We start from the raw sequence: 13,469 nt of genomic DNA, 5'->3' as shown, positions 1-13,469 counted from the left end.
TCCTCACACAGAATTAATATATATTAAACGTACTAAATATGAAAAGTATCAGAACCATACATTAGCATTAGTTCCTTAGTAAAGCACCTTCGAAGGACTTCCAGTACTATTTCGATCGAAGCCTTGGCTCACTTTACCCCTGTAATAACCCACTTATTAGGAGTTCAGTTTTACCTCAGGACTGGATAGTGTGAATGATAAAATACACCTGTATAAAAATGTTGCAAGACATTTGTTCACATAAAAGAAAATAAATGAGACCTAGAGATAACCCACTGAAATTTAGTAAGATTCCTCTACCGGAAGAGACTTAAGAAAGTTTTTATCTTGACTCAGGGTCCGGTAGTCTTCTGTTTTTGTCTATCAGCTGTAGCATCACTATTTTCTTTCTTACAAAAAGAAAAATTGAATTGTTATGTAGGAAGCGGCCTTTGAGATGATTTTATTCAACCCATTCATTCTATGGGAAAGTGGCCTGACTGAGGTCATCTAGCTGATCTGTGGCAAATTCTGGACTAGAATCTGCCTTTCAGTCTAGTGCTTTTTCTGTTCCATCACCCTATCTCTTATCCTGTTGATTTTGTTTCAAATCCTTACTAATACCCTGTTAAGCTTTTTGGTAATACTTGCAACAGTAGAATCCTATATTCAAGAGAAAGATGTTATTTATAAACATCTGAATTATAGATAAGGCTTAAGAATTTGCAAAAAAATTTTCTTTGTCAGTTGATCTCTTCTCCATCAAAATCGTGCATAAATTATGGATTTTTTTCCTGCCAAATATAATTTTTTCCTATCCTGATCAAGTATCTGTTAGATTTGTGTATATGTACATACATTATATAAATATATCCTCATGGACAAATATACTTAAGAAAAATATGTTATATGCACACAGATAATTTACAATATGTCCTTAACGTGTGTGTCCACGTCATTTTTTACCTTTCATATGTGTAATCACCATAGTCTTCAAGGAAAAGTCTTCAGTCTTCATTTAATTTGGCTGTCCACTTTTTTCTCACATACCCGCTGGTTAAAGACACATCTCAGAGATCAGACCGCCTGGGTTTATATCCCAACTCTGCAAGTTACTGTGTGCCCTTGGGCAATTTATTTACCATCTCTGGCCAGTTTCCTCATCTGTAAAATGGAGGTAATACTAGTATCCACCTCATATGGTGGTTGTGGAGATTAAATGAGCTAAAACATGTACAAGTGCTTAGAAGGGAAGTATGGTAAGGACTCTATATAGTAGCTATTATTAGCTTTGCCTTGAATGGAGCCTTATTATAAACTGCTCATTGTTCCGTGTAGGGGGTCTCTTTTGTGTTCCCTTTTATACTGTCAATTTACTTGAAATGTGAATTTACATTTGGACCTAGATCAAGGTATTGCCACTTATGTTCTCTTTCTTAAAATACAAATCTTTGTAATGTAAAATTTGAATAGTATCCTTGGATGGAAGCATAGAGGCAAAAGAAACTGCATTGATATCAATCTCTGTCTCCCCCAAACTTAAGGTTATTAGAGTTGTTTTCAAAACATAATAAAGTAAGACCTTTTTTTTAAGTTGTAAGAATTTGAAATTTACTTAAGTGCTTATTACCGTTGTATGTCTCCTCTGGACTCAGTTAATGTGTTACTCATTTAAAATGCCCTTGTGCAAAGTTTGTTACCCTTTCAGTTGTGTGATGGATTACTTTGTCACTCTTTGCCATTTATAATCCATGCTTTCGTACCTCTGTGTCTTTGCTTATACTGTTCATTCCATCTAGACTATTTCATTTTTTTTTTAAATTTCACTTTCTCAAATATTGATCTGGGTGGTAATTACATAGGTATATACACACATAAAAGTCCATCAAGCTATACATATATTAAATATATATACACATATATAAATTTATATATTTGTTTGTTTGTTTGTTTTTTGTTTTTTGGCCACGCTGCGCTGCTTGTGGGATCTTAGTTCCCCAACCAGGGATTGAACCCAGGCCCTCAGCAGTGAAAGCTCTGAGTCCGAACCACTGAACCGCCAGGGAATTCCCTTTCACGCTACATATTTAAGATTTTTGCTCTTTACTGTGTATGTGTAATACCTCAGTGATTTTTTAAATTTCCGTATGGTAAAAGTAGAGAAACATTTTTACTTGGAGTAGATGTTGAAAGCGCATGTATTTTTTTTTCATTATTAAAATAAATAGTGCAGAGTCGGACCTCTTACTCCTGAAATGTTGTTAATTGTTAGAACAATAGATCTTTGTTATTTCTGAGTTACTGTCCTGATTATATATATTATGATATAAAGTGATAACTTCTATCAGCAATTTAATATTTTACTATAAGAATTCCTTTTTAAGGTTTTGATCATGTACATTTGCTTTAAAAGTTATTTTTACTTTAGAATATTTAAGCCACCAGACAGAAGATAATCAAATGTCAGATTATTATTAAATTTGAAAGAGGTTGTTCTTTATTTCATGAGACATTCTTATTGGTAAGAATTGGTAATTCTCTGGTATGACATAAAAAATTAAATTTCTGTAATTCTTTTCACTCGCTGCACAGTTGCCAAAATGTTAATTCAGTATTTAGAAAGTATCTCAAAATGTCCCTTTGATTTTTTACACCTGATGTAATTATATTGCTTTACAGATGGCAGAAGATTTTTTCATTTAGCGTCTGGGGTAAAATTGCAACTTTCTGGAACAAGGCTTTCCTTACTATTATAGTCCTATTGATTGTTCTGTTTCTAGGTAAGTATTAGATTCCTCCTTTGACTAAGCTTAACTCTAGTTTTTATATTATTATTAAATGTATACATTGATTTTTAATTAATTAAGTTGGTGTTGCCATTAGTATACAGTTGACTTTATATTACATAGTATATTGATAGTGTATGGAGTAGATAATTGATATATTGATAAATAGTTGATAGATATTACTGTTATATACACACAAGCATAAATTGCAGCAGAGTGCAGTGCTTCTTAATCTCTTTTCTGTTGTTTTAAGATTTCAATGCAGTGATGCATAGCCTAGTTTTCAGAGTTACCAGTTATACAGTCATTTGTTATTTTGGTGTCCTAGGCACCCAGGGGCTTAGCTCTTAGGGAGGCAAATAGAGGAGTAGAATCACTAGGACCTTAAAAAGAGTTTTAGATGCAGGCTGTGAATCTTGATTGGATCCTGGTTGAAAAACAACAACAGCACAGATATTTAGGGACTACTGCAAAAATTTGAACATGGACTGGTTGTTACATAATCCTAGGGAATTTCTGTTAACTTCAGTTGTGATAACAATGTTATTATTATAAAGCAGATGTCAGCAACCTACAGCCCGCAGACCAAATGCCTATTTTTGTAAATAAAGTTTTATTAGAATATAACCATGCCCATTTGTTTATGTCTATGCATGAACAACTGCAGAGTGGAGTAGTTGAAACAGAAACGGTGTGGCCTAAAACATTCACTGTTTGCCTTTAGAGAAAAAGTTTCTCTAAAAAGTTTCACACCTGTGACATAGGAGTATGTCCTTATGCTTAGGAGTTGCATGCTGAAATATTCAGAAGTGTCATGATAGTTACAACTTACTTTCAAATGGTTAAAAAAAACCAAGTAAAGCAAATGTGGCAAAATGTTAATTGTTGAATCTAGATAGTGGAATATGGATGTTTATTGTACTAGTTTTTCAGCATGTTTGAAATTTTCATGATAACAAGTACCTTAGAAATTAGAAATCAGAAGTAGACTTTTTTTTGTTTGAAGTGGAAAAGAATAGCTTTATTGCTTTGCCAGGCAAAGAGGGCCACAGTGCGCTAAATGGCCTCAAAACTGTGCGTCCTGACCTGGATTGGGTAGTGAGGAGTTTTATAGTAATGGTTCAAAGAGGGCATGATCAGCTCGTGGACATTCTTCTGACTGGTTGGTGGTGAGGTAATCGGGTGACAGCATCATCAACGTTCTGGTTCCAGCCGGTCTGGGGTCTACGTGCTTGTGGGCAGCATGCAATTAGCTTCTTCCACTTGGTTGGGGTTTCAGTATCTCAAAAACGTGCAGATTTTTCCATCATTTCCCCTTTTGATTGTAGGTCTTTCGGTAGGAATCACTGATGAGCAAAATATCTGTCTCTTGCTGCCAGGGTGAATTCAGCTTCTTGCCGTGGGTGCAGATCATGTCCCTTGGTGGTAGAACTCCTTTATATTTGCCCAGATGCTGGTGGAGGTATTGTGACGTCCAGACAAGACTTTTCTCTAAAAGTAGACCTTTAAGGTTCTTATCAAAATGGAAATTCCATGAATCGAAATAGTTACCATGTTTTTTAGAAGGAGTAGCTGAGCTCAGAGAGATTAAGTAACTTGTCTGAGATCACCCAGCTGCTTCTTGGCACTTCAGTTTTTGATACCCATTGCAGAGTGTATTTTCCCTCAGAATTCCCTCCGAGTTGTGTTGTGGGTTAGGTAGGTTTTACAGGGGCCATAACCACCACGTATGCCACTGTCTTATGAGAAAATGTTTTCTCACATTCCATATTACCAACCTCTGGGGTGGAATCCTCTTTATAAACCAGGATTAACTGGTGTGAGAAGGTATGAGTAGGTAATTGTATCAGGGTATGAATGGGTTTATGCCTCATTTCAAAATGTATTTGTCTCATGGTAAGTTATTAATGTTACTGATTGAATCTCCAGCCATAGAAGAAATAACACCAAGCGAGTAAAAAGCAATAAGGAAAACAGGTACCAACTTTGCCATCAGCTAACTAAATGACCTTTGGAATGGCATTTCACCTTTCTGAGTTTGGTTTATCCATTTGCAAAATAAAGGGAGAGAGCAAATAATCCCTGCAGCTCTTGCTATCTCTAGAAGTGTATTGTGACCTTCCAACTCTAAAATTATCACAAGAATTTCTACTGAAAACTGCCACATATCCATATAAGGAAGGGGAACTTTAGCCAAGCTTCTTTTGGTTACATATATCAGAAATGAACTTCAGCTCACTTGAGCAAGAAAGGGGAACTTAAAGTAAAATACAGGGTTGTTCCACAGCAGCCCAGGGAAGGAAGGAAGCCAAACTCCTAGGAACTGAAGTGTCCTTTTCGTGTCCCTGCATTTCTCACTGGGTCTACTTCACATCTCTACAGACTCTGATACTCTGTTCCCACGTCAGAAAATAGGTACCATACAGCTGCCAAGTTTTGTCAATCTAGCGATATGCAAGGATTAATTAGCCATTTCTTTTTTTTTTTTTTTTTTGTCCGTGCTGCACAGCAAGGCATGTGGGATCTTAGTTCCCCTACCAGGGATGGAACCCATGCCCCCTGCATTGGAAGTGCAGAGTCTTAACCACTGGACCTCCAGGGAAATCCCTAACTAGCCATTTCTGAATCCCAATTCCAATTCTAAGGGAAAAAATCTGATCAGCTAGCACCAGGTATCCAATCCTCATCTGAGAAGCTATGGCCAGGGGCAGGGTCACAGAGCAGAATCATGACTGCTGGCTGGAGCCTACATCTGTGGGCAGAGGGAGTAATTAATTCCCAGAGAATAGGAACATCATGGATGGTTAATGCAGGAGCTTTAACCATGGATGGTAAAGACAGGCAGATAGGGCCTTATCCGTGAAGCCTCAGTGTTTCCATCTCAGAACAGGGGGATAACACGTACTTCACTGAAGTGTCGGAAGGATAAAATGCAGTTACATATGTAAAGTACATAGTCCGGTGTTCTCGTGCACTAGAACAACACTGGTGTAAGTAATGTAAACCCAGTAGGTTTGAATTACTCAAGCTTAATTCATCTTTTATTTTGGAATTTTTTTTCTTGTTGGTCTAATAAGGTAATTATTACAAGGTGTTAACATTCCTAGAGCCAATACTAACTGAAAAGTGTGTGTGCATCTGTGTGTGTTTTAGCACGTTGGAATAGGCAGAAAGGAAGTAGGAAACCCAGGAGAATATGTTTAGTGTCAGCACAAATGCATCTTGGGAATTTGAAAGCGTCCACAAGTGATCCAAAAAAAGACTATCTCTGTGTGCCTTATAGAAAATTGACTTTGTCACACCCTCCCTTTATCGTTGCCCCCATCCCACTTTTCATACATGTTCTCTTCGTTGTTATGCAAGCAATTCATTCTACAAATGGGTTTTTATGACTATTTATATTTATTCTTTGATAGTGCTTAATCTTTAGCGTTTCTGCATAATGGATCCAGGAGTATTGTTCCTGTTTAATTGCCAATGAGTAATGATCTTCACAGTATTATGAATTATTTTTATGAGTTATGTTTGGTTTATTTTTGTTTTGTAGTGATTGGCATGCTCTTACTATATTGAGGCAATCTGAGAAATAACTAAGCCATGAAAAAGAATGAAATCTTGCCAGTGTGTCAACATGAATGGACCTTGGGGCATTATGCTAAGTGAAATAACTCAGACAGATAAAGACAAATACTGTATGAACTCACTCATATGTGGAATCTTTAAAAAAATAAAATCAAGCTCATAGATGCAGAGAACAGATTGGTGGTTGCCAGGGGTGGGTGGTGGGCAAAATGGGTAAAGGGAGTCAAAAGATACAAGCTTCCAGTTATAAAATAAATAAGTCATGGAGACGTAATGTACAGCATGGTGACTATAGTTAGTAATACTATATTGCATATTTGAAAATTGCTAAGAGAAAAGAAAAAAAAATTCTGTAACTATGATGATGGATGTTAACTAGACTTGTGGTATTTTACAATATATACAAACATCGAATCTTTTTTTTTAATTAGCAAATTAGGAATAGAAGGAAACTTCATCATTCTGATGAAGAACATCTACAAAAACCTAGAGCTAGCATCATCCTTAGTCAGATGTTGAAAGTTAGCCCCATAAGATTGGGAACAAAGCAAGGATATTCACTTTCACTATTTTTATTCAATTAAGTAATAGATTTTCTAACCAGGATAATAATGTCAACAAAAACTAGAAAGCATAAAGATTGCAAGTTAAAAAGTAAAACAGTCATTTGCGGATGACATGATTGTTTATTTAGAAAATCCTAAAGTATCTATGAGAAAGTTACTGTGTCAAAGAAATATAGTGGCATCAAAAAATACAAGGTCAATATACAGAAATGAAGTGTATTTCTATCCTATAATCAATAATTCAAAAATGAAATTTTTGAAAATTCCTTTTATAAATATACCAAGAAACCTAAAAACCTTACAAAAAACTTTATAAAAAGATGTACAAGATCACAACGCTGAAAGCTACAGAAACATTGCTGGAAGGAATTAAAGAAAATGGAAAATAAAAATATCAATTGGAAAACTCACTATCATTGCAATGAAATAGCACTTCATACCGACTAGGATGGTTATAATCAAAAAGACATAAAATAACAAGTGTTGATGAAGATGTGGAGAAATTGGAACCATCATACTCTGCTTGTTGGAATGTAAACTGGTACAGCTGCTTTGGAAAACAGTTTGGCAGTTCCTCAAAAAGTTAAACATAGAGTTACCATATGATCCAGCAATTCCACTCCTAGGTATATACCAAGAGAAATGAAAACTTATGTCAGTACAAGAAGTTGTACGTGAATGTTCATGGCAGCATTATTCTTAATAGCCAAAATGGAGAAAATCCAAATCATCTCATGAATGGATAAACCAAATGTGGTATATCTGTACAATGGAATATTTTTCAGTCATAAAAACTAACAAAGTGGACTTCCCTGGTGGCACAGTGTTTAAGAATCCGCCTGCCAGCGCAGGGGACACGGGTTTGAGCCCTGGCCTGGGAAGATCCCACATGCCGCAGAGCAACTAAGCCCGTGAGCCACAACTACTGAGCCCGCGTGCCACAACACTGAAGCTCACTGCCTAGAGCCCATGCTCCGCAACAAAAGAAGCCACCGCAATGAGAAGCCCGTGCACCGCAACAAAGAGTAGTCCTCGCTCACCACAACTAGACAAAGCCCGTGCGCAGCAACAAAGACCCAACACAGCCAAAAAAAAAAGTAAAGGATAATAGTTTGCCATGTAGCTAGAGATTAGACAGTGCAGTGATGGTAAGTCCTAGATGACTAATAAAAAAGCAAAATACTGTTAACATTCAAAGTTTACCAGTATCCACTTACAGAGCATCTGTTTTGAGCATGGTACCCTCCCATGTATTGTAGAGGAAAGACAAAAAGAGAGTCCCTAGCTAAAGTCCACTATCTAACAGTTAGGTCAGTTGTGCTAAAACTGCTTCCCGTTTTAATAATAACCTTATATTCTTAAAAGCCAAAAGTAATATTCCCTCTTTTTCTCTGATAGATGCTGTGAGAGAAGTAAGAAAATATTCCTCAACTCATGCCATTGAAAGCAGCTCAGCCAGCAGACCTGCTGCCTATGAACATACACAGATGAAACTTTTTAGGTCTCAAAGAAATCTTTACATTACTGGATTTTCATTATTTTTCTGGCTGTAAGTTTTTTAAAAAGCACAATTTAAAAACATGATTTGTGTTTCTCTTTCTCATTTTTTCTACCTATACTATAGTTGGTTTTTTTTCTGTACTATTTAGCATACTAACGTCTTTATGAAAGAACTCAGATGACAGATCCAAATAACAAATAATAATTGTGGCTTGTAGGTTCTATAGGCCCATAACGCCCTGCATGATCTGGCGCCTGCTGCTCTGACGTGTACACCACGTTCCAACCACACTGCCCTTCGCTGCTCATTCATTCATCCATTCTTGCAACAAATATTTATTAAGTTCCTGTTTTGTACCCTGCTCCTTACTGCTTCAGGATCTTCCCACCAGCTTCCCCTTCTGCCAGAATACTCTTTCCTTCCCTCTCTCCCGGGCTAACTTCTACTTTAGCCCCTTTCTCAGGAAAGCTGAGACCTCTGACCATCATTCCCCCAAAGTAGGAAGGTCTTCCGTTGTACACTCCCATAGAATGTGTAATGTATATGCTTTTCTTTCAAGTGTCATTCGTGATTGCAATTAAATACTGTTTTAATTCTTGCCTTCCCAAGTAGAACCTAAACTCTGAGAGCAGGGCCTCTGTCTTGTTTCCTGCTATGTCCCCAGTGCCTGGCACAGTGTTTAACACTTAGCAGTTCCTGAGGAAATATCTGCTGAATGAATAAATGAAGATAACGATTACTACTACTAACAAAGGAAGTTACCTATAAGTAGAAGTGAATGAGCAGTTTTTAGGTTTAGCCAGCCTCACAAAATGCTCTTTAAATTTTTTGCTGAGGGGGAAAAACTCTTACTGGCCCTGCCACGCTGTCTGGAATTCTGTTTCTTCTCGTCCTGGCCAAAGGCCTTTACAGAGAAAATAAGTAAATTAATAAGTAGCACTGAACCTGCATTCCAAATGCTAATCTTCTAACGAAGATTCCAAAGAAATGAGACACAGGCTTGTTTTGACTGGAAGACTTGAATTAAAAATATATCTTCCTTCCGTAAACATCACCTCCCTCCACCACACCCACACCTGAAGGGGAGTCGCTGGATAATTATTACTTAAAGTCACTGTTCCTGGTGATTAGTTGCACACTACTCTGACATTTTTTTCATTTTCTTAGAGTGTTGAGACGTCTGGTTACCCTTATTACTCAGCTGGCAAAAGAGCTGTCAAACAAAGGAGTACTTAAAGTTCAAGCAGAAAATACTAACCAGGCTGCCAAAAAATTCATGGAAGAGAATGAAAGACTAAAACGGGTATTTAAATTTTCTTCTTAAAAACTGGTGTAAGTGTTATTGGTATTCCCAAGGGGTGGTTTATTATTTTTCAGCATCAGAAAGAGCATTTTCATAATATATAAGCAGAAAATGACCATAAATAACAATATTCTACAAAATTATTGTTTCAGAAGTATTTTATTATCTTTAAATTTGTGTGTTCTCACAGTTTCCCTCCATAGTAGATTAATGCCATTGGACCTACTTCCTATGATTCAAGGAGAAAACAGTATTCTGGGAATACGAATTTTAATTCCTTCATTACCATTAATTTTACATTATAACCTAAAGCAAGTTCTAATAAGTCTCTATTATGTTTCCATTTCCCTTTCAGTTGAATTCCTGTTGGTTTTTTTGGTGTGGTTTTTTTTGTTGTTATTGTTGTTTTCTTTAAATGATGATTATGTAGGAAGCAGACGAAAATAGTTGATATAGATTGATGACTGCATATAATATTTTCAGTTTCTAATTTGGTTATGCTGTTGATAATTCTTCTTTGAGAACCCTATGCTGTCTTTCCCTGGCTACTCAGGGAGAGTGTAAATGAGATACTGATGTTTTCCATGTTAAGTAAAAAGAAGAACGAATGGAAAAATGGAAGATACAAAATTACTTCGGGTATTTTTTTCTTAGGTTTAAAATTTAGGAGTCAGATCTCATAGCTTGAGTGTTTTCAGTTCATTTTAAGCCCCATAAGTTTTCCTAATTCTGCTTCTTAGAAAAAAATAATCAGTGGAACCTTCAGAAGTAAAACAACTTTTCTTGAAGAAAGAATTCCTAGCATAATGCAATAAGATTATCTCCCTATTATAAATTAATGAATTACAGTCAATTATATATTACATCAAATTATATTTATGTAAAAAGTATTGTGATCCTAAATTCTAAAGCCCAGCCTCTTACAGAAAGAACTATAAGCATCACCTTTCATCAATGCTAAATGAGTTAGCTGTTACATAGTACAATATAAATCTTTCTAAAACCTATGAAATAAGTCAAAACTCATTGCAAAAAAAATTTTTGATACTACAGTGTCATGGTCACCTATTCAGAAACCCATGTTTTACTGATGACGTCTACCTTATTTTTACTACAAAAACAGGATTCAAAAATGTCTCTTTGGGTAGATTATAACCAGCATCTTTTAAGGAAACTTTTAGAGAATAAGCACCGGTTTATATTTTTACTTCATTTTGTTCTGTTTTGAAAAAGCATTGATCCATAGATGTCATGTAACTTTCCCGTTGTCATAAATATAGGTCTGGAAATCAAGCTGTCGGTATTTCTGTATTCAGAAACAAGCAATATACGTCACTGTAGTGTTTCAGCAGCACAGTCAGCCTTATTTTGTACCTTAATATTATTTGCTTCATTTTCTATCCTTTGATCTCATTTCATAATGGTAAAAACGAAACAAACCCCTCAAGGCTTTTATTAATATATGGTGGCTAAACTCAAAAGCACACAGCCAGTATTTGTAGACTTACCATGTACCGATCTTGATTTACCATGCCTATCATGTTAAAGTAGTGAGTTGTAACTACTAATAGAACACTGCTTTTTTCCTCTTATTCTTGAACTCCAAGAAAATGGAAAGTGTTTTTGTAGTTTTGGTACTATGATTTTTCTCATATATACCATAATTAATGTACTTAAATTAGTTTTGTCCTTCAGAAAAAGCACGTTCCTCAAAGCATTTCTTTTGGGATTGTTTTCAGAACCAGTTACTAACTTGCAAGGAAATTTATTTCATGATTACTGATTCTTTGATCCGCCACAGTGTCTCCCTTTTTTTGTTCTCCTCTCCTTTGGTTCCATGCTGTCCTGGTTCCCTGCTTCTGCATATCTGTGGCCCAGTCAGTGGCCCTAGATCATAAGTGCATAGATATACTGGGCTAAAGCGAGTACACAGTGGGGAGAAAGTTTGCAAGCTGGATAAAAATACTGTCAGTGCCCAAAGTGTAACTGATTAACCATAGATCAGAATGTCAAAGATGACTTCTACTTCAAGATACTTCATGTAGGTTTTGAAATACCAGCTGAGGAAGGATAAAATTGCTAAAACATCTCTTCGTTCTCTATCAGAGATACATTATCTAATGGAAAGTGCATTACCCTGAAGTCCAAAAGACTTGGGTGCCAGTCCCAAATCTACCAGTAATTAGCCTTGTGACCTGGGGCAAGTCACCTCATTTGTTCTGGGCCTCAAGTTTATAACATAATAGCTAACGTTGTTCACAGGCTTCACAGTAAGGTATTAACTCTTTCAATTGTTGCAACAATGCTATGAGGTTGATGCTGTTAATATTTGCATTATATAGATGAAGAAATGGAGGCACAGAAAGGTTAAGCGACTTGCCCAAGATCATTCCACTAATAAGAGATAGACCTAAGGATTGAATCCAAGCAGGCTGCCTCTAAGATCCACACTCTTAACCACATTGTTCCGTGCCCTTCAATCGTATGCTAACCTATGAAAGGACTTGCAGATGGTGCCTGGGACGCATTTCTGTTACGATATTCAGTTAATGAAATAATTATGAAAGACCAATTAACTTTTAATTTAACTGCTTTAGTATAACAACAGTGACAGAGCTTTACTTCTTACTTGTTTTCTTCCCAGCCACTTACCAAGGTGGGATAAGGTGGGTGGGACAGTGAACATGTGTATTATTGTAGCTGGTAGCTATTGAATTTCAGATTCCAGGGCTCTTGGTCTTTCTCCAGCATCAAGTTACACAAAATAAAGTTGAACAAGTTGACAGGTGCAGTAATGAAAGCTTATTTACAAGACTGACACCAAATGCAACTTTTCCAAGTCAGTGGCAATAATAATTCAAGCAGACAGGGTAAACATTCCTGTAACTCAGTCGTTCTCTTCCAATTTGGGTAATCACTGGAGGCTGTGTTAACTGAATTCAGTGAAGTAACAGCTAAGATTGTTTTGAACTTGAAATGGTCAACAAACTTGTAGAGATTTGGAGGGTTTTTTCCCTAGTTCCTGCTCTTAAAAATATATATATATATATATTTTTTTTTAATTTTGGAGATAAGAGGCTCCTTCGGTTTTAGTAGGTACTTCAGTCCTTTACCTCCTAAAAAAATTTCTTGGATTTATACAGTATATTCGTTCGAGCTTTAATTCCTCCTTCGGATCTGCCTAATCTCTGTTATAACACGGTAGTATTGTATACGATCTTGTGCTGCAGTATCTATGCTCTAGTCTCATCCTTTCCACTAGATTGAAGTTACCTGAGAGCAGAGACCATACTTGCATTTTTACTCCTTATAGTACATAGCACTGTAAAATATTTGCATGTAGTAGTAGCATGCTCAGTAGAACTTTGTTTTGTTTGTTTAATATATCAGCTTACATTAGAAAAGGAATCACCCTGCAGTAGAAATTCTTTACTGTGTCAGTCTGTTTTAAATTGTCCTGAGTTAACTTTTTTACCTGACTACGGAAGCTTTCCGTATCAAATTGCTGCCTTTTACTTGGTCAAATAACTCATGCCAGTATATACATGTTCTGTTTTTCAAACATTAATCTAATTTGCCTTTCTTGGTAACTTAACATCTTACAATTTCTTTTTGCTAAGTCGGCGTCTTCATTCTATTAACGATGATTTCCATCCAGACATATAGATTATGAAATTTTTACCCCATGATGTTTTTATTTTAGTCAAATATTTTACTATTCAGATCTTAATTTTTCTTGTCTAGAAAAGATA

General features: G+C 36.1%; 1 protein-coding gene across 3 annotated transcripts in view; it reads left to right on the top strand.

Annotated features, from left to right (window-relative positions):
- BCAP29 (B cell receptor associated protein 29) overlaps positions 1-13,469 on the top strand; it is a 40,519-nt gene that overhangs the window by 1,232 nt on the left and 25,818 nt on the right. For all 3 annotated transcript variants that reach the window (XM_067745950.1, XM_067745951.1, XM_067745952.1), the window contains 3 exons: positions 2,659-2,759; positions 8,312-8,462; positions 9,582-9,717. In XM_067745950.1, the coding sequence (XP_067602051.1) occupies positions 2,659-2,759; positions 8,312-8,462; positions 9,582-9,717 (388 nt within the window). The remainder of the gene's footprint in view (positions 1-2,658; positions 2,760-8,311; positions 8,463-9,581; positions 9,718-13,469) is intronic.

This window comes from Pseudorca crassidens, chromosome 8 (assembly GCF_039906515.1).
Source record: "Pseudorca crassidens isolate mPseCra1 chromosome 8, mPseCra1.hap1, whole genome shotgun sequence".
Lineage (NCBI taxonomy): Eukaryota > Metazoa > Chordata > Mammalia > Artiodactyla > Delphinidae > Pseudorca > Pseudorca crassidens.
This window is presented reverse-complemented; position numbering and strand designations above follow the sequence as displayed.